A 21,197-nucleotide genomic window follows, 5' to 3' on the forward strand; every position below is an offset into this window, starting at 1 on the left:
ACCATTAAAAACAACGCCCAGATGAATATTTATATCTTTGGTAGATCCTCACGTTGAGGTTTTTAATCCAAAGACTTATGTAAATTGTGGTGGGCAGCGGGGAGATACAACAAATAAGATTTATTCTGTTCCTGCATCACTAGTCCTTAAGGAGGGTCAAGACAATCGTTGGAAATTGTTCTAGATGGGAATAAATTTGTATAAATTACAAGAATTGCGAGCAACAAGTTCTGGTATCAACGTAAATGAAATGTTTCGCTCGAATAAATAAATATAAGGCTAAGAAAAAATAAAATTAATATAACGTTGCAGTTTTTCGTTTTACACAGGTTTGTTTCGCTTCCTTTCTGCTTCGAGCACTATGTACTTATAATTTTTTGAGTGAATGTAAAAGATGAAACTCCAAATATTGATGGCCATACTCATAATGCTGAAAATGTACGCTTGGCTGCATAATCACCTTCTAAACATTTTCAAGAGGAATTTAAGGACTGGAAAAGCAACGTTTCAAAACTTTTGTTTAATGACCTTAAAATGTATTAATAATCACAAAAAACAAATAAACACTAATTTGAGATTAATACTGTTAGGAAGGTCGTATTAATTTTTTATGACATCAATTTGTTTGTCCTTTACCCAGATAGCAAAAAGGTCAGAAAAATATCAATTTCTGAATCAAAGTAATTGACAATTTTTGTTTAAATATGTCTTTGGATCTGTTGGTCGCTTCTGATTAATAACAAATAAGAATAAATCATTTTTCAAAAAAAAAAAATCGTGAGAACTTAAACCAACATTTTTAGCGGCTGAGTTCCGATAACTGCCAAACAGCCATCTATCGTACACTCCGTGCACTTCTCTCTATTTATAAAAATTCTAATTTGATCATAAAAGCGTGCATAAGCATCGCATGTGAAGCGTAATTTGTCGTTTGTTGAACAATCTGTGAGTGTAAATTGCTGTAAAGTCATCACCATGGGCCGCAAAAATAAAATCAATCGACCTCCGCAACTGGCAAAGGCAAAAACTCAACGTAACCTCACACCCGCGCAGCGTGAACTTGAAGAGTTGGTTGACAAATTATTGCGATTAAGTACAATACCTCAGCAACAGAACGTTCTTAAATCGTTAGAAAACCAAAAGGAAATCAGCAACATAACGGAAAGGGTGAAAACGCTTGAAATTGGAAGAGATGCAAAGAACTCAGTCGATAATCGGGCAACTAGCGCCACCGTCGACAATTTCATGAAGTGGGCTTTAGAAAACGGCGCGAAATTAAATGGTTGCAGCATCCAAGAATTCGAGGGCTACGAGTTGGGAATCAAAGCCGACGTTGACATCGAACAGTCGACTTTGGTTATTGCGGTACCGCGAAAATTAATGATGAGCGTAGAGAGCGCCAAGCAAAGCATACTCAAAGAGCTAATTGAGAAAGATAAAATATTGAGTAGTATGCCTAACGTTACTCTCGCAATATTTCTATTATTAGAGAAGTTCAAAGGAGACTCTTTTTGGAAGTCTTACATTGATATTTTACCCAAAGTGTACACAACAGTATTGTTTTTTAGCGTCGAGGAACTGGAAGAACTAAAAGGCAGTCCCACGCTAGAACTCGCTTTGAGACAAATTAAAAGCATCTCCAGACAATATGCTTACTTTTATAAGTTGTTCGCTACTTCCGACGACCCGGTGAGCAAGTTGATGAGGAATCGTTTCACCTATAACGAGTATTGGTGAGTTTTCGGAACATTACGTTTTGCAGAATTTCCAGTTACATAAACAGCTCCTATTTGACCGCATGTTGCAAAAAGTAAGACCGGAAGTGGTTGTTTACTTAGAAAGTCAAATGCAAGGATGGCTATAAAAATAAATACATATGCATTTAATACAGTACAAAACATATTTATTTTGTATCATACCACATAAGTATACTTAAAAATACGCAACAATGAGAAAATGAAAACTACAGCTAAGAAGTCGGGGAAGTCTTAATAAATATTGCACTTAATAATCACATAAATACAACAATAAATAGGGGTTTGTGGGCGATTAAATCATGTAGGACTTTTTCTCATCGTTGTCCCAAATGGAATCGGACATGCTTTGTAGTTGGGCCTTGTAATAATTCTTCTTTTTCCCCAACGTCTCCGACATGAACGCTTTAAATGTCCTTCTTTCGGCGGTTTCTAAAATTGGCGATCTAATTTTGGAACCGGAGAAACTCCCATTGTAATTCAGTCTTCCTTTCTGTTTCTGCGTCCACTTGAAAATTACCAAAATCGTCAAAAACACCAACAACGAAAGTCCGATGATCGCCAAGCTCGCCAAAATTGCCGACTTCACTCCAGACGGCAAATTAATAAACTCTTCGTCATCGTACACGTTTTGATGCAAATCTGCGTTAAGTCGGTCGTTTGCTGCCTCCGCCAGCGCATTTTCAATCTCCTCAAGTCTTTGTATCTCCTCGTAATTTATTTTGTCTGTAGTTATCGTGGTAGATCGGACAGCTTCTGTGTGATCTTCGTAACGATTATTTTCGTAAACATCCGTAAAGAAAGCCGGGTACAGTTGCTTCCAAATAGGCAGGAATGGCTGCAGTTTCATATCTTTGTTAGTCTCAATTTTATACGTCGGAAAACTTGTAATAGTGTACGGTGGTTTGGTCGGCAGTACTTCTTCATTGGCTTTCAAAGATTGCTGAGTCGACGTCGTTGAACTCGGTTCACTAACCACCGGCAGTGTCTTCGGTTTGCGATTAAAAATCGGGAAACTGTCAAAACTGTCGACCTGAATCTGCCCAACAAATGGTTCGTCTTTGGGTTCAGGTTCTCGCGTTTCATTGTGGAAAATATCAGCTAAATGCAACTGACTCGAACCTCTTTCTCGCAGAGCTACCAATTCTTCCACCGTCATGTTTCTCGTTTGCAAAATTCTCGACAGTCGTTCTCTCTCGGCAGGATTCTTCAAAATCTCCATTATCTCGTCTTTGGCCGTGACGTGTTTCAGTTTTTCCCCCACAGACATCATCGTTGTGATCTTCAACTCCTCCAAAGCTCCTGTCGGAGATTTCGTTTGAATTTCATTCTCTTCGTCTTTTTGTTTTAGTGTTGTCGGGATTTCTTCTAGATCTATCGTCATTTTTAAAGGACCATCCGGTGCTTCAGTGACGTTCTTCTTATCAAAATCACCTAAACCAAATATGTGGTTGATATTTATGGTCACCGCTTCAGCAGGAGCCTGTGCAGGAGGCGTCTGAGGTACCAGTTTATTCAACTTTGCACTGGTCACCGGAAGCTTTCGCGTTTTTGACTTTACAGAAACCAACATCCTGGATGTTGTTGTTGTTGTAGGCTGGGTACTGCTAGTGAAGATTTTGTAATCCTCTGACGTGTGTCTAGAATCTGAAGGTACAAATATTCTCTTTTCAGTTGTCTCTTCGGTGACCACGTCAAATTTAGTAACGTCAGGAAACAGTTTGTTGTCCTTGTGGCTATGCAATAGAGCTAGTCGTTTTCTTTGCGCTTCCATCACCTCATGGGAAGTGAGACGATCACCACGCTCCACATTCCTATTAGTATCCTTTTTCAGAGCCACGGAGGGTGGAAGTCGTCGATACTTCGCACTTTCAGTAGACGCCGCCGCTTCAGTTGTTGTTTCAGCTTCCCTAGCCAGAGCCGATATTGCTTGTCGATTCCCTTTCAGCAACTCCGCAAGCGACAAATTCTTCTGTTGCAAAACCTCACTCAAACTTAATCCCCCACTTTGCTTGAGCAGCGTCTTCAAATCGGGAGTGTTCGTCGAAACTTCCTCGACTTTCTTTTTTTGTTTTTCTTCAGCTTCCTGTAGCGCAGTGAACGGGTCGCGAATTTTTTCGTAAATCTGTACTCTCTGTTCCGTCACTTCTTCCGTTTCGTCGTAGACAGGAGTCAGCCGTCTTCTGGTGTACGACTTTTGGGTGATTTCGTCGTTCATTTCCTCCCACGGTTCTTTGATCTGATCCAGCCTTTGGGGTCTCGATTTCCTGCGAATCTGGACTTGTTCCTCGTGGACATCGTCTTCGGTCAAACTGACCACAGGTGGTCTGCGTTTTCTTTTGCGTATTCTGCGTCGTTTCGGGACTTGCTCTTCCGCTTCGGTCGACGCCGGATGAGGGATCCAGCCCGATGTGTCAGGGCTAGGCGAAAAATAGTCCACTGCTCTCCAATCCTGCAATTTAACAAATGTATAAATAATTACGATAATGCAACCGTTGGATTAGCGATTGCGATTTGAAACAAATCGAGTTCAATGGACGTCTCTGTAAGGTAAACGACGCAACTATGAAGGTCAGCTTTATTATTGTAGTAGCCTGTAACATGTTGACTATGTTAGAAGGCGACAGGAAGTGGGTTTTGTCCTAGATTAGTTTTTGCATCGATTGTCGACACGTAACTAATCAAAGGCATCACTTAGCAGACACAGTAATTATCTCCCGATAAAATGTATGCAGCTTTTATCATTGACAGCGTAAATATGCATTATTGTGTTAAGGACGTTGCAATGATTATTATTTGTTATTAATATCTCAATTCACTCATTGAGAGCTAAATTTATCAGAACGACCTACTATCTCATCCTGAAAAGAATCGATTAGCATTTAGCATAAAATCGAGGTGAAAGTTTAATTTTACTTTTACACTTGCAGCCGGGATCACTATAAATTTTATGTCGGCATAAATAATATTGAAACTGAATACCTGCCTGTCAAATTATGTGACACTTTTACTGGCGCTTAATCCGACGGTGAGGTAGATCGCGGGTTAATTTCGAAGGCGAGGTCCATCATCCTTTCGCCTTAATTAATTATTGTTATAACTCGGAACGAACTCGCAACCTCGGCTAATTATCAACTATTTATTGTCTTGCGTGAATAATAAAAGTCGACAAGGTTAAATGCTTAAGATTACTGTTGCGAATAATAGTTAGATAAATAAATCTTGTGATTCATCCGTGGTAAACAGGAGGATACACATTCTATTTTTCTGTTGCATCGATCAAACTTGCCTCTTTTGGGCGGTATTGACTCACCTGGTTGTAGTAGCGAAGTTCTTTTCCCTCTTGTGCACCGGGGTGTTCTTCGTTTTTGTTAATATCCTGAGCCAGACTTGCACAAATTATTAGACAGACACTGAACACTTGAACTAACCTCATTGTCACTAAAAATAGGCACTCTTCAGTCACAGTTTTTAATTCATAATACTAGGAGTCTTTAGACAGCAGTCGCATGCTGCACTGGGATACTGTTTGGATTTGTATTGAGTGATAATTCACCATGTGCTCGGCACGTCTGAAACCTTTCACCAATAGTGGGGAGAAAAGTAGTAGTCAATCACAGATTTTATTTTTCTGGCACGCCAAGTGCTCTATGGCTTTCTCCGAATTTTCGTGACAGATCCTCAACAGTGGGGGAAATCGACGAGGATCTTGCACTTGTAGTTTATTATTAAGTCGAATTTTCTTAATCGCACGTTACAAAATAATGTCATCACCTTTCACAATTTGGCAATAATTACAGAATATTCCACCGGCACGCGGTTTCTACCTAATTATTTTTTCCAAAGAGAGCCGGCCTGAAAATTTACAGACAATTAAGCGAACTGAAAGCGAGTTTAATATGTATTTGGAGATCTAATCGTGAACGCCTCATTGTGCCTCGTAGGTGTACCCACATCCCACATATTATATTTAAATCTCTTTGCTCCCATCGCAGCGCATGTCGGCCCTCTTAACTCCGTCATTTAAAATTTTATCGGATTTCTTTTATGCGACCGGGATGGACAGCGAGGCTGTCAAGGTGCCGAAAAGAGCTTTTCATGTCGCGTTAAGGCGAAGAGGGCGGTATTGGCTCATAAAACGAAGAAAGTTCTATTATCCGTTTCGTGGAAGCTCTTATTTTTAAAACAGACGTTGCCACAGAACGGGGCGACAACATTTTAATCCCGTTCAATAGCCCGGAGGAGCGATCGCATTTCGGAACGCCGAATGCAACTTTTATGTCGACAAAAAACCGTTCGTATTAATTAATTTTCTCGTGATGTAACTATCGGGATACTGTGGGCGAGAGAAGTCGCAGTAATTAACGTTTTGACAAGTCGTATTGTTACAAGAACGTTAAATTCGCCACTCTGTGCTTGGGTTGCGCAAGTTTTCTGTCGATTTTTTCCGAACGTGTGGATGAAAGCTGAAGACGTTCGTGTTTGAGGCGGAAGCTGTCTTTTGTTAGTCTTTATTGTGGGATTAATCGGGCTCGACATACTCATAAAGCAATCACAAAGTGAATTTATTTTGCAAGAACACTGCAGGATTTCGGATCTGGAAAAGTGGTAATTTGTAGAGGTCGTAACAACAATTTGTGTAAAGCACACCACGGTGGTTATTACGGCAGTGCATCCTCCCAAAATAATCTAATAAAGTGTAAACTTCTTTCAAAAAATAAATGTGACGGTAAAAATGAGAAAGAATCTTCCTAATTACATAGTTAGCTTTTATGGTGATATGTGCAAGCCTTTCACTTTCATGAATAAAAACAAATTGAAATGTGTAATATGTATACTTTTTGTATTTTATACCTGCTAATGATACATCGGCTAGCAAGCGACCTGTATGATTTCTCTTTCTTCGAGTTCTTCAGTATAAATATTTTTTGAGAGACAAAATAATTGTTTGCCATTACATATATCTATCAATAATTATACGATTCGTGTGCATTACGATTTTCCTGATTAAATTCCTCCATAACCTCGATTAAAAATTTTGTTATGTGACTGAAAACTTTCCAGTTTGTAGAGTCGTCATAACATTGTAAAACTTTTCAGCATTAATAATGCACAATGATTCATCATTCTACCGATTACATTGTTTTGCTAATTTTGATAAAGTTCTATTTTAATTAATAAACTGCAAATGTGTGACAGACTGGAATTTGCTGACTCCATTTTTTTCCTATTCTTTTGTTATTTGTACAATGAGTTTAAAACTGTTGTAAGAAAATACAGAAAAGGCTACTGGATTGTTTCAGTTTTTTATTCCTGAAAAATGTTTTTTCAGCAAGATAATGATCTACCTCATTCTAGAAATCTAAATTATGAACGAACTTAGTGTAAAAGGAAACCACATACTGTTTGCGAATAACATTTTTTTGTTCGACACTGTCAGAATTTGAGAAATTTCTCCTGTGTGAGCGGATTTTGATAAATGTCACAACTTGTCAAAACGAAACATCAAGCTAATTTTAAAGATTTTAGGCGATTTGGAGCCTTTAGGGGGCTCGTCTAACAAAAAAACGTTGTATTCAACTCGTTCTTGTGTAAATTGGGCCTTCTTTGGCACTCGTGGGCCTTTAAAACGCGAGTGGAACGAGCTGACCCACTCATGCCAAAAAGCCCAATTTACACACGAACTCGTACTATTCCGGACACGGAATCTTGGCCAACATTTTTTAGACATATAGTTGATTTCATATAAATGTTCATCAAGTGAGCTGTGCATGTGTAAAAGCACCTTTAATTTAGTTACATTGCAAAAGTCACATTTATGAAGGTCATGTCCAATAAATCTTTACTTGGTAAAAATACAAAGACAGAAACAAATAAGAATTACTTTAATTTAATCAGTAAAAAGACGTAACATTGCTTTTGAAATCAGCAATGTTAAAACGGACAAAACTGAAAAATTAGTCAAATCGGGTTCGCGCAGAGCACGCAACTTTGAAAGTCAAAGTCACTAGCTTTGGCTTTAATACCAACAGAAAATCAGATTTTCATGGCTTGCTTAGATGCACATTTATATGAAATTGAGTATATCTAAAATAAAAAGATGTAAACCAAGCATTACTGTCATTAATACATGACAATTATTAAAAATCACTTTGAAGTTTTTCTTGTGACATCAAAAAAGCAGGGAAATGGCATTATCGAGTCAAAAGTTGGGTTATATTCAGTAAGGCCAGTTCACACCTATTTGTCAGTTAAATGTCAGTTGTAGCCAAGATTCTAGTACTTACCTTTAGAAAATTTTCCAGGACTGGTTTCCACAATTTTGATTCGAAGTGTTATTAGCCAAGAACATTAATAATTTCTTAATCTCCCATATTTGATTTTCTTGGTGTATGTAGTGAAAATTTAAAGTTTATTCCAGAAAATAGAGATTAGGACTTTTCTGGTGGACCTTCTTCACGGGAGACTTTTTGGATCAAGAATCAGCATGTTTCCACTCTTTTGACATTGCTTGGGTCTTTAAGTCATAATGATAAATTCAAATTTCATCCATCGGAACTATACTGTCCAAATATCTTCCAATTGTTCTATCCAATCCTAGATCGATCTAGATGTTGCCAACTTCATTTGCTGTTGATCAGCGTTCAGGCATTTAGGTATCCATTTTGTCAATCATTTTTTCATATCCAATTCATTGCCAATAATATGAAAATCACGTTCATGGGAAATGTTCAAAGTCTCGGATATTCGTCTTACAACGATTAATCGCTCTTACAAAATCATTTCATGGATAATATCAACGCCTTCTATTGTTGACATAAAAATCGGTCTTCCAACTATCTGCTCGTCTTTATTTTGATAAAATGGTCTGGTCTGGTCAGAAATGACAAAAATTCAAATTTCTATCATACATAGGTAGCTTTTTAAAAAAATTATAATTCGAAAACCACCGCACATTTTTAGGTCAAAGTACGTATCTACTCGTAGTCTTCATGCACTTATCAATGTTTATGCTTAATTGTCATAGTAACGGCATTTGCTTTTGTTTATTAGAAATAACCGAGGCTAACTATTTGTCAATACCCTCTCGTATTTGTAGTCCGTCCGTTGTATCGGGTGTTCATTTAAATGTATCCTCAAAGTTGGCGTTAAAGAGTCGATTGTGAATGCACCACTCGTCAGTCTGCATATTAAAAACATGGCCAACTTCATCTAGCTTCCGCTGCGCTCCATACGGCCGTCCCAATAAGCCAATTTTCATTGTTGAAATTGATTCTACTAACCTCAAAAAATCGTTTGGTAACTAGCCCCAACTAGCGGAGAAAAATGTTAATAACAATGATTGACGTTTCCTTCAAAAGTGTCATGAAGTTTCAAAAAGATATGAAAATCAAACGAAAATATGTAATAGTCTTGTAAAACTGGAAAATATATAACTATATTTAATACATCATTTACATAAAACAATGGAAAAGGAACAAAACTCGAAAGTAACGTAATTTTAAAAAGCATAAAGGAGTGATAACTAAAGAACATACCTAAATGGGTGGATAGGTAGGTAGGTATGTAGGTACCTCTTTGGTAGATACGTAGTATTATAATTTTAAAACCTTTCCACTTATGGGTTTATTAGCAATTGATTTTCTTTTTATGGAATCAGTTTTTTGTGACCAACTATTATTTAAAAGTGGTTTCATCAATAATTCTATAATAACTACAAATTTTGTCTTTATGTGTGTTACAGATAAAGAGGGAATTACGAATTAAATGTGGAAGTAAAATTGTTACGAGTTGTTTGCAAATATTTTCTTGGGCCAAATATGATAAAATTTCTGTGGTGGCAATATCTGCCAATTCTTTAAAAAAACTTACAAACTGATAATTTGGATAAGAACGATTTTGAAGATTAATTGAACGTAAGAGGACCAGGGGTTGAAAAAGACAATATAGGAAAGAGACAACTGTCGCAGTGAAATATTTCATTTAATTTTTTTACAATATACCCTGCTATGAAAGCAACAGAAGCTGCATATTTGGGGTTACTGCAATTAAAAATAATAATTGGTTTACTTAAATTTCGAATTTTCTCTAACAGTCGAAAGGGTAGTATCAAGTCCGGTTCACATTTTTCCGCCAAACTGACAAAAAAACACGGTTTCCCCATCAACCCATAAAAATTTATGTTAAAAATTTTGCAACAGATGGGGCTAGTTACCAAACGATTTTTTTAGGTTAGCTGAATCAACTTTAGACCCTTATTGGGACGGCCGTATGGAGCGCAGCGGAAGCTAGATGAAGTTGGCCATGATTAAAAACACAAACAACGCAAAAAGTGAGGTTACATTTAAACAGCTGATCCGTGATCTGTAGTCCGTGGTGCGTTCACAATCGACTCTTCAACGCCTATAATATACTTTGAGGATAAATTTAAATGAACACCCGATACAATACAACGATACAACTTATTCGCAGATTTGGTACCTACGTGTTTCAAGATAGATATTTTGAAATTACATATTTTGTTATTGAAGATTTCCTTAATGGTTAAGTAACAGATATTGATTAGGAAATTAATATTTCTAATTACGTTAAGACAGTAAATGTCCTTGGGAAATATCTCTTCTTGTGTGCTTTATCATTGTTTTTTGTAATGCACCACCAAAAGATAAATCATTCAACTCTCTATTTTAATCACAAAAGGCTGCGGAGGTGGTCATTCATAAAGTTTAAATTCGTCAGTCCTGTTCGCACCTGAAACAAATTGCTAAAGTCCTAGCTCATCACTGATGGATTGTCATGTTATCCTGCAATATCCCAAATCACCAAGTCTGGCGAAACAATCTCGATCAAGTCCATCCATCGCGTGATCCGAATAGACAGTTTTCACTTTAAACTATTACATTATAGTAACGCACACATAACATAATTTCACCTCTTCGTCATTTGACACGGTTATTTTCCGCAAATCCGGGACAACTTCAGAATAGCAACATTAATTGATCCACATTGTTCCAATCATATCGGATCACGAGCGAACTTCCAAACTATCCAGATTTTGTCAGCAGCGAAGTCGTCTAATGCCGTGAATAAGACATAAGTTAATTCTTGTTCCTGTCATCTGTAATCTCGTCCAACTTCTCAGGTTCAAAAATAAAAAATGGAACGTTTTATCCGCTCTCGCGCGGTGAGATCGCACACGCGATTGTGCTATTTAAGATGTATCCGGTGGATTTGGACATAAATTCACCGATTAATACCCTCCCACATAATTTATGCCCGATATTCCAAGATTTATTGTAAAGTTGTCAGGGATTACGCTGGCACCACTACAATAAATTAAATGAAGACAACGACAAGCCACTTTCTCTTTTTACATTTTATTTGTCGTAGCGTCAAGCTATTTACTTTTGTTTCAGCTTTTTATTTGTTGTTTGCGTTGGGAGGTACGGCCGTAAACCATTATCGCACATTTTCAATACCATCAGTGTGTCCCACTCGAGTGCATTTATTTGTTTGCACGACTGTGGGACTTTCTCTCGGTCTGTTGTGTCGACTTGCGGACACATTTCTCAATTACCATAAAAGAAAAGCCGACTTTATATTGACCACATGGCGAATTGGACGTTACGATTTCTTTTGGCATCTTCCTAGCCTAGTTGCGCGCATTTTTACCTACTTAGGCGGTCCCCAAAGTAAAAATAAATTGCGGAGGGTCCAGGAAAGCCGGCGCCGGTCTAGCGATAGCGCAGGTAACAATTTTTTTAAAAGAAGAAAATAGAAATTCGGTGTGAACCGGTGATGAATCTGTGGGAAGATGCGAAAATGTAAACAAACGAACCCACGAACTTTTACTATCTTTGTGACCTTGATACGCAGCCGTGGTAATTCTGAGGATTATTAAGAGCAGTTCATTCATACATTTATCAGACCTGTCAAATCCGTCGCCCTCTTTAACGTCCCATATGTGGTATAATACAGAAGCTCTCTTTTTGTCAGACGGCCAGAGGGTGTTTTTTGTCCTGTAATGATGTTATAAAGCGGAGAAAAGTTCTTCACATTTCTATACAAACAAATGCTAAATATCACTGTTTGACCAGAAGCGGCATCAACTTTGTTTCTTGAAATGTCAAGTATGAATTACATTCATTAGACGATTAACAAGATCATTGAAGGAATGTGCTGAATTATAAATTAACTTACATAGAATACATAGTTGAAAATCTGAATTATAAAAAAAATGTTTCATGAAAATTGGAATTAATTATTCTAAATTATAATAATTTATTATGTTATTTGGGCAAATGTCTGGCGACTTATTTCTGTGTTTCTCGCAATCAGCAAGACTGCGGAACGATTTGGTTTCGCACTAATTTGATAAATACCAAAGAATTTAAAAATGGAGGTAATTTAGAATTTCAACCTCTTTAGTCCATATGTTACGGTTAATAAACGCGCGACGTGCTTAATTTATATAATTACACTCCCATCAAAAATGGAAAGTTTTTATAATCACTTATTTCACGTTAAATATCTGTCATTTGTTGGATTTATAAATTAATTTATTAAATGCTACTTTGAAAGAAAGTGAAGAAGCGCTGAATATTCAGCGGTTTTCGAGTCTCGCATCGTCGTTTCAAAATACCCACTGAATTTCAAACAACGCATTTAAAACCAGATCTTTGATGTATTCAAGGAAATGTTGAAATGAAAATCCTGATGTAATTTATAGCGGTTCATCGTGTAACATGTAACCAAAATAGGAATTCTTTTTAAATACCTAATCCAATGGAATTTTAGCACATCAAGATAAATTTGAAGTGCTTCGATTTTGTGCAGCTGCAGTGTGTTACATGTTTCTACTAAAGATTCTCGACAGCCTTGTGGTGACAAACTAATAGTAAAAGTTGCTTAATCGTAAATATTCTTTTTACCTGGAACATTTGCACTTTAATGAAAATTCTTCTTTCGAACAATAAATGTGTAAGATTTCTTCTGCTTCTCTTCAACAAACAAAATACCTAATACTAGTTTTAAACTTGAGAATGATATTTTAAGGCAAATAAAAACGATAACTGCTCTGATAAACTGGAAGCAAGTTATGTTAACAATAATTGTGCAATAAGTGGTTAAAAAAAATTTCAAATCGGTATCGCTTTAAACTGGACGTTTAATGGACTTGTTGATATTTTGTGCATTTGCAGCAATATTCGATTGCAATGATGTGTACTGATGCAAATAAATAATTTATATTTATAGCACAATACTGATAATTTTGAAACTCGCCAACATGATTTGCTACACTTTTCTTGTCCATTATTCATGTAAACATAATAAGTTTTTGGAAAATCTTTATAGAACGTAGGAAATACAGTGTTTGTTAAAATTTACCTCATATGGGTAATTTAGTCATAAAAATATGTTACGAAAGATCTGCTGAAACTTGCAAAATTGTGATTGAATGTCTTACGTTTATGAACATTATGTGACATGTTTTTGGCTTATATCTAGAGTGCAAACACGTCTTCCTATTCCAATTTTTTACATTACAAAATACAAAATAAAAATTGAGTTTCTTGTGGAACTCTTATATAAACATGTATAGAAAGTTGGTCAAATTTGTCCAACTCATGGTGCAGTGATGTAGCCTCGCAGCTGATTTCTGTACAAATTTGACATAAATATTACAGAACAAAATAGAAGTCGTTTCCGGCGATAATTTGATAAATTAGAGCAAAAGGAAGATATAATTTAGTCGAAAAGAGCACACCATTCTCTCCGGTTGTTAATAAGAAATCATTTATTTTGATTCAACCGTTGTATTGTTATTAATGACGGAGGAGGATCACTTGAAGGTATTTTATGCGTTGCCAAATGCATTTATTTTTAGACTTGCCTGCACCATCAAGGTCGTCTAATCTAATCTGAACAACGTCTGATAACATAATTTACATAAGCATGCATGTAATATTCGAGCATTTAAATTCCTACACCTCATCTCACACGTGCTTGAGAAATTTCACAGATTTTCCGGCTCCATTGCGGATCATGATGAGCCGGTCGTGACAATCAATCAAATACCCATTATTAGAAGGTATTTACGTTCGGTTAAGTGAAAGCAAAGAAATTAGCCTTCATTTCTAGTATTACACGCAAATTCAATAAAGATTTCATACTTTCTATTATGGCGACGCGTTTGAATTTTTTTCAACGATCGATTTACATTAAATTAACATGACCTCAACGTTTAAATGTTAAATTCGGCGGTCATCCGCCACGGTGATGTGATGAATAGTCATGACGCGTCGCACAAGAACTGTTTTACTGTCACTTTCTTGCGTTTTCGTTTTCTTGTTTTCATTAAATTAGAATTTGATTATAAGTTTGGTGGATATTTTTTGGATTGTTCGTTCAAGACGGCGAAAGTGATGGCTCACCACACCAACGCCTGGTTTTGTTCGTGGCCTTTTCATGTGGAACATGAAAGTATGAGAAATTATATCGTTTGTACATAATGTGAAATAATTAGAGCGGTGGTCCCAGCATGCAACTCGAAAATCATCGACGAAATCGTTAACCTTCCTGTTTTCATCCAACTGAAATGCGATTTGCAGTTGGGCTGTGTCGACGGTGATGACGCGCCAAAACACCGTGCCGTTTCAGGAAGACTACCACGCTTTGATACCCCTGTGGGACATGTGCAACCACACGAACGGTACTGTAAGTCGCCATTTGAAAGAGGGATTTCGCGTTGGTAATGATGCATTTCAGATATCGACAGCTTACAACCCCGTCTTGGATCGCAGCGAGTGTTTGGCCCTAAAAAACTTCAAAGCCGGAGAGCAATTATTTATTTTCTACGGGAGCAGAAGTAACGCCGACCTTTTTGTTCACAACGGGTGGGTCTCATAATTAAAAGTCGATCCGGTTCAGGACAAAAACAATTTCAGATTTGTGTACGAAGACAACGATTACGATGTTTATTGGATGCGCTTGGGTATCAGCAAATCCGATCCTCTGCAGGAGAAGCGGAACCGGCTGTTGGATAAATTGTCCATATCGAGCACCAGCGACTTTTCCATCAGGAAAGGCGCGAAACCCATCGACGGTCAGCTGCTCGCGTTTTTGCGCATTTTCAACATGAACGAGGGCAAGTTGATTAAATTAAAACAATCAAACCAATCGCTTGCAATCAATTCATTTGCCGCTGATGTTGTTTTAATTGCCTCAATTAAGTTTTTTCCCGTAGACCAACTCGATCATTGGATAACGAGCGACAAGAGTGGTGATTTGGAGTATATCGACTGCGCGCTCGACACCGCTTTGGAGACAAAGTCGTGGTGCTTCTTGCAGGCGCGTCTCAAGCTGCTCTTGTCGACGTACAAGACGACTCTGGAGGAAGACGAGAAATTAATTGCAGAAGCTCGAGTATCATCTAATCGGCTTCTCGCCATAAAAATGAGGGCAACGGAGAAACGCATCATCAGAGAAACGCTCGAATATGTAGAACAGTACACTAAACACTAATATGAAAAAGTTTTATTGTTATTTCAGCTTACATAAATTATGTTGTTTTTTTTTTGTATGCGGAACACAATTTTCGATGTAACCATTTATAATCGAATCATGACTAAATGACAAATATTTAAGTGTTTTTTTTTTTGTAAGCGAGGGTGAGGACTAAGTGGTGCCACCTGTTTTTCCAACACAATCCGTAAAGAGGAACTTCCATTCCTGCTATCCTGTTATCGATTTTCCTGCAGAAAGTCGTCAGATGGCGACACCAGGAATTTTTGTTTTATCTTAATTATCCAAGTTTAGCGCCAATTCCACCTGACTGAACAATACACACAAGTGAGTAGATAGATAAGTGTGAGCCAACAATGTGGTAGTTACATTTTTATATAAAACCACGAAAGTGGGCAAGCGTCGCGTTTTTCTATTTACTCTGTTTTTAAAAATATGACGAAAAACTGTATGGTCGACAATGTAGAGAGTGCAAGAGAAGAAGATTCTCTTCAGTTTGCCCTATCTGAAGAAGACAGACTTTTGCAAAATTTCAGAAAAAAAGAGTTGCTCTTCAAAATTCTAGTCATTGGAGATTTTGGAGTGGGTAAGTTACTATATTGTTGTATAACATCTTCGCGTTTGGCAACAAATGGTAATTTGTTGTGTCAAATCATATTTGTTTCAGGTAAAACTTCCATAATCAGGCGATACGCTGATGGTAAGTGATAAGCTTAATTAGCTGGAAATTCATGTAAAAGGTAAATAAATATTTTTGAAGTAACGCATGCACCAGTGATGTTTAACGAATTCCTGTAATAATCGATACAAGCCGCATTCCTTGCATACCTTGTCTAATCGATATCAGACTGTATGAAAGAACGGTCCAAATTTTAAATTGTCCACGAAATAGACTTGTCCGCAAAGTACAATAAATCAATGCCAACAAAAACATTTCGTTGGATAACCGAGACAAGTTTTAAAAATATTATGCAGCTCGTAAATTGAGGTCGTCGCTCTTATCAGTAGCAGGGAAATATGCGGCACATCACTAAATTACAATTATTCGCGACTACTTCGCTCTGATAAAATCCATTGTTCGTGGAATTTATGGAGAATTTTTTTATCATACATCTCGTGATCCGTCAAGTATTTTCAGAACTGATCCTTCTACTGGCAAACATAAATTAACAAACTAAGAGATAAAGACAAACATTTAGTGTTTTTTGATAAAATAATATGGATGATGATTTATTGTTTTACCTGCGATAATTTAATTTTTTGTATTAGGCACTTTTTCTTCTAATTACAAAATCACGATTGGCGCCGACTTCGCCATTAAATCCTTAGCTTGGGATGAAAATACTCAGATAAATGTACAATTATGGGACATCGCAGGTCACGAAAGATTTGGTTATCTGACAGGAGTGTATTACAGATACGCGTAAGAAAATACTTTTTTTTAAATGTCCGATTAACGGAAAGATATGTTGATTGAAATCTTATCGTTCAATTATTGTACTTTAAGCAAATTATTTTTTAGCGTGGCTGCCGCTATAGTATTTGATCTAACGAGGCCCGAAACGTTTAGATCCGTGGAGAAAGTAATAACAAAATAAAATGAGATGCAATTTTCCGAGTATGACATTTTTAGTGGCTGCTGGATCTGAGAAAAAAAGTGCATTTGCCGGGAGGGCATCCAGTTCCGGTTGTAATCTTGGCCAACAAGGGCGACATTACAATAGCAACGCTCCCTGATGAAATTGTAGGCTTTTGTGAAAAGTACAACATACCAGCTTGGTTTATTACATCAGCGAAAGATAACGTGCATATAGGTAAAGGTAATGACACATGTGGCAGTGTCTAAATACGATTTTGTTGCAGACGAGGCGATGTTAACATTAATAAATGCAGCTGTTGAAAATCACGAAAATTTGCAGTTTCCTGCTGCTGAGGATAATGAAGTAGTCAAATTAAATAATGAAAATGATACCAAATTTTATGAGGCTAATGGAAGACATTGTTGTCAAAGATGAGCCCAGTAGGCTGATATTTGTATCAATTTAGAACAATGAATGTTCTTGGTGAAACTATATTTCATAACAAACATGTACTAACTGTACTAACAAAGTCAAAAACAAAAATAGTTAAATATTGTTCAGGTCGGATTTTGACCTAGTTTTTGAGCTGCTGCGAGCGCATTCTCGTTGGCCAGCATTTGGAACTCTTGGAATCTTTGGGAAATTCTCTGATTTACTTTAAGAAATTTTTCTAGACAATTTAATGCACATCGGTCCTGTAATTAACTAATTTAATAAATATTTCTACAAGTGATCATACTTACTTCACTGCCTTTTATATTTCTAGACGTGAAATCTGACACACAGTCCGTGAAACACAGTTCCGCTAATTTGTTGTACGATATCAGAAAGTCTTTGAACTGCAAATTTGGATTGTAACGAGTGTACCCACAATTATGTCCGACTTACCGTTTTAACTTGTTCTGAATCGATATTTTCTATACCGGCACCTGGAGGAAGAGTCACATTCATTTTAATTAATATATTTTTCAAATAAGTTCACGTTAGAAAAATTTTGAGGTTATAATAATTTAATGGAACTAAAACAATCGCACTAGTCTCGATCGGTACGGTAGGGGTACGATAATGCAACGAGGAGGAAAAAGAGAAAACTGCAATTGTAACCGTTATTTTTCTGATCGAGATAAAGGGAGATTAAATAAAATGTAACTTATTTAAAAGTTATAAAAACATAAATTGGTAGAATGTTAAAAGTTGAAACGAAATTTCTGTAAAGCTTCTAAAAGTTCAAGCTGTTGACAAGAAGGTTCAAAATTACTTCCTAGATGTCGCTACAACACAAAAATTCATTGTAGTAACTGTCAAAATTTTAGTTAATTTTGCCCGCGTTCTTCGAATAATTAGTAATAACTTGGGGGTATTTATACACCCTTTAATAATAAAAATGTGTATGGTGGTTGTCAGCGCTTAAAATACGTGATTTAATTTTTCCCAAAGAGTTGTGTAATGCGGACGCAGTAACATAACCTAAAAGTTTGTTTACAAACAACAAATGAAAGAACCACCCCTACGGAAGACTAGTGCCCTGCAAGGTGGGTTACCCGCGAACCGCAGAGTGCAAGAGATAACCGTGGTTCAACATTATCACCCGAATCCTATGCGCCCTAAGATGGGAAATTTTCCCGAAGTGCACTTCAATGAACTGCCAGATGGCAGTAGATACCTACACTTACACCCCGTTTTTAAATTTGTGGATAATTTCTTAAGCAGCACTTCTGTGACTTCCAAAAGTGTACCTGGAGGCCGTCAACATATCGCAACTAAAAAAAGATCCCCAGGAAAATTGGTCAGAAATTGCGAATGTACACCCAATGATATCGTTAACAATGTTGGCGGCGATTCAGTTGCCAAAGCATTCATAACAAAGAAATCGAAAATGCCACATCGCACCAGCAATCAAAATTTACTCAAAAACTTCAAACAAGAGAGAATGAAGACGAATCTATCCAACATGAGTAGCAAGAGCAACATCAGAGTTTCGCTGAGGGGGGCGCCATGCATGAACTGGAGCAGGTGCGGCGATAATGCGCCAGTTCACAAAAATATTGAAAAAACAGAAAGGAGCGCTAATTCGATGGGAAAAGGGTCAGAATATTACATTGAACAGCTGAAGAACGAGATCAAAGAGAGTAATAGTAGGACGCAATTTTGCCGAATGACGCCAAGAAATGACAATTACGAGTACGTCGATAAACTGAAAGACGAACTCAGCTGTACGCAATCGAGATGTTTAGAAGACGCAAGAAAGATAATTGACGAACTAAAAACAGAAATTGTCAATTATAGACTGCACGCCAAAACTAAGTATTCTTCGTCTTGCTCAGATATAGCGTCCAGTGAGAAGGCTTTGCAGTCGACCATCATTTCTGGTCACAAAATGGGAGAATATCCACCCGTAGAGCGCAGCGAGATCTACGATAAACAAGGAGACGTTCCACATCCTTCGGCCAGAGGTAAACGAACATCTAATTACATAATGGTATTCATAACAACACATTGTTGACAGATTCACCAACACAAGATCTGACGCAGAGGTAAGAGTTTCGTTTTTTTTTTCTTGTCGTCCGGAAAAGGTCGATCGAATTCCCGCAATCGTACCGAAGGAAGTCGACTTGTTTTTTTTTCTGAATTAGAGCTGCGGTGCAAGATAAAATTATCTATCGTGAAGTTTCCTGTCTCGACCCGTTTCTTATCAGTCGGGTTGGGAAGTAAATAATTGTATTAAGGCTAAAAAACAATATTTGTCCAGGCAGGCGAGTAAAGACAACGTGTCTCATGAAGTGTGAATACTAAACTCGCACGCTTGACTTGTTGATTGGATAAAAATATTTTATTGCTCGTAAAGCTTACCCGCCGCTGCTTGAATACTTCAAAGTCAAATATTAATTTATGTCCTTTATGTCAGGGTACTGCAGAGATTGACTGAACCCATGCTATGCCGTGCATTAAAAATTTTCATTTGCAGAAATTCATTTGATTGAAATATATTTTTAAATTGAATGTTGACGGAGACGCTGGCGGAAATTCGCTTTGATGTACACAACCAGTCGACGTTTTTGCGTTGTTTGTTTTATCAGGAAAAGGGGGTTTTGTCGATCAAAAGTCCTCCAAATCGTTATTACTGAGTGGCGATTTTTTGTGTCAGTGAAACGGTGTCACTTGATCAGTGGGCTGAAAGGTAAGTGCTGAAATTTTTTCCCGATATTTTGTCGGATGACGACACGTTTGGAATACAATCGATAGAGCTTCGTGCCTTAAAGCCATAATTTCGAACCGTTCTCGGTTTGTATGGAAAATTCTATAAACGTTTTGTATTCATGTGGAAGTTTGTTTATGGTACAATGCGTTGTGTATATTAAACGGGTTAAAATAAGCCGTTTATTTTCGGACCAAATAATCTGTTTCATATCCTCGATTATTATATTCCCATAAATACCGGCGAGAAGTCGTGAATGAAATGATTCGAGTTAAATTTGGCGCTGTTCGCATAACCGACAGCACTTCAAAATGTGACGGCTCTGCGACTGCTATCAGGAAAACGGTTTAATAAATTTATCGCCGTTTAATTGTTCACTCATTCTAAATTCAATTAACATTAGCTTCCGCCTTCCCGTTCGGTGGTGTAACTTTGCGTAATAATTTTAGCGCAAACAAGCCGAGGAACTTTCGTTTAAGCTACAATCAGATCGTGTACTTGGCAGACCATTTGATTGCCTTAATTAATTGGAATTTATTTGGCAAAAGCTATTATCTCGACCTGAATTGAACGCATTAAGTAAGTTTGCTTCGTCTTCAACCCTAAATAATGAATTCTATAACTGAAACTACAATTTTCCATATAATTTTTTTATATTGAAGAAAAATATTTTTCATTTTAATCTTTGATATCAGAAATTCCAACCGCTGACGTATGTTTATCCCACTCGTGTTTAATATATCACAATTTGTTTGCTTATCTAATAACCAATATGAAACATTTGTTCCTATCATTTTTTGAGCTTTCAAATGATTGTACAATCGGCGATATCGAATCGATAACGGCGATAATGGCGCCACCATTGGTTCAGCTGATTTAGATAAGCATTTTTAGCTGGTCAGGAGCAGATAGATAATCTTGACGTGTTTGGTTAACAATAAAAAAAAATAAATGTGGAAACAGTCGTGCCTATTAATTTTCCACCGAAAGTAATAATCCTTTAATTATTCGCAGAAGGTTTATTTATTCTTGTTAAATAAATAAAATGATGGCACGAGTCGGTCCTAAACCCTTTCAGAATGTTTGCGATTATTTCCCCCTTGATCCCATTTCTTCGACGCAAAAGATGAATAAATTACAACC

At 37.1% G+C, this 21,197-nt stretch overlaps 5 protein-coding genes across 6 annotated transcripts in view; 3 read left to right on the forward strand and 2 right to left on the reverse strand.

Annotated features, from left to right (window-relative positions):
- The first annotated feature begins 837 nt into the window (after nt 1-837).
- Setd3 (SET domain containing 3) lies at nt 838-15,395 on the forward strand. The gene is made up of 5 exons (XM_069051771.1): nt 838-1,733; nt 14,366-14,471; nt 14,523-14,650; nt 14,702-14,901; nt 15,001-15,395. Exons 1-5 carry the CDS (start codon nt 976-978, stop codon nt 15,276-15,278), a joined length of 1,470 nt encoding a protein of 489 aa, XP_068907872.1. The 5' UTR covers nt 838-975; the 3' UTR covers nt 15,279-15,395.
- On the reverse strand, nt 2,031-5,285 carry LOC138133810 (uncharacterized). Its single transcript, XM_069051768.1, has 2 exons — nt 5,068-5,285; nt 2,031-4,206 (listed from the first exon to the last, which is right to left on the reverse strand). Exons 1-2 carry the CDS (start codon nt 5,188-5,190, stop codon nt 2,050-2,052), a joined length of 2,280 nt encoding a protein of 759 aa, XP_068907869.1. The 5' UTR covers nt 5,191-5,285; the 3' UTR covers nt 2,031-2,049.
- A 135-nt stretch (nt 15,396-15,530) lies between the features above and the next one.
- LOC138133814 (ras-related protein Rab-32-like) lies at nt 15,531-17,591 on the forward strand. Its single transcript, XM_069051773.1, has 6 exons — nt 15,531-15,864; nt 15,946-15,978; nt 16,548-16,701; nt 16,801-16,861; nt 16,912-17,092; nt 17,142-17,591. Exons 1-6 carry the CDS (start codon nt 15,714-15,716, stop codon nt 17,291-17,293), a joined length of 732 nt encoding a protein of 243 aa, XP_068907874.1. The 5' UTR covers nt 15,531-15,713; the 3' UTR covers nt 17,294-17,591.
- Tim9a (translocase of inner membrane 9) lies at nt 17,336-17,907 on the reverse strand. Its single transcript, XM_069051774.1, has 3 exons — nt 17,747-17,907; nt 17,602-17,697; nt 17,336-17,553 (listed from the first exon to the last, which is right to left on the reverse strand). Exons 1-3 carry the CDS (start codon nt 17,807-17,809, stop codon nt 17,416-17,418), a joined length of 297 nt encoding a protein of 98 aa, XP_068907875.1. The 5' UTR covers nt 17,810-17,907; the 3' UTR covers nt 17,336-17,415.
- Nucleotides 17,908-18,110: 203 nt separating this feature from the next.
- The window catches only part of LOC138133809 (serine-rich adhesin for platelets-like), a 53,269-nt gene continuing 50,182 nt past the window's right edge, over nt 18,111-21,197 (forward strand). For both annotated transcript variants that reach the window (XM_069051766.1, XM_069051767.1), the window contains exons 1-2: nt 18,111-19,311; nt 19,365-19,392. In XM_069051766.1, the coding sequence (XP_068907867.1) occupies nt 18,351-19,311; nt 19,365-19,392 (989 nt within the window). In that variant the 5' untranslated portion in view covers nt 18,111-18,350. The remainder of the gene's footprint in view (nt 19,312-19,364; nt 19,393-21,197) is intronic.

Source organism: Tenebrio molitor, chromosome 6 (genome assembly GCF_963966145.1).
Source record: "Tenebrio molitor chromosome 6, icTenMoli1.1, whole genome shotgun sequence".
In the NCBI taxonomy this organism is placed as follows: domain Eukaryota; kingdom Metazoa; phylum Arthropoda; class Insecta; order Coleoptera; family Tenebrionidae; genus Tenebrio; species Tenebrio molitor.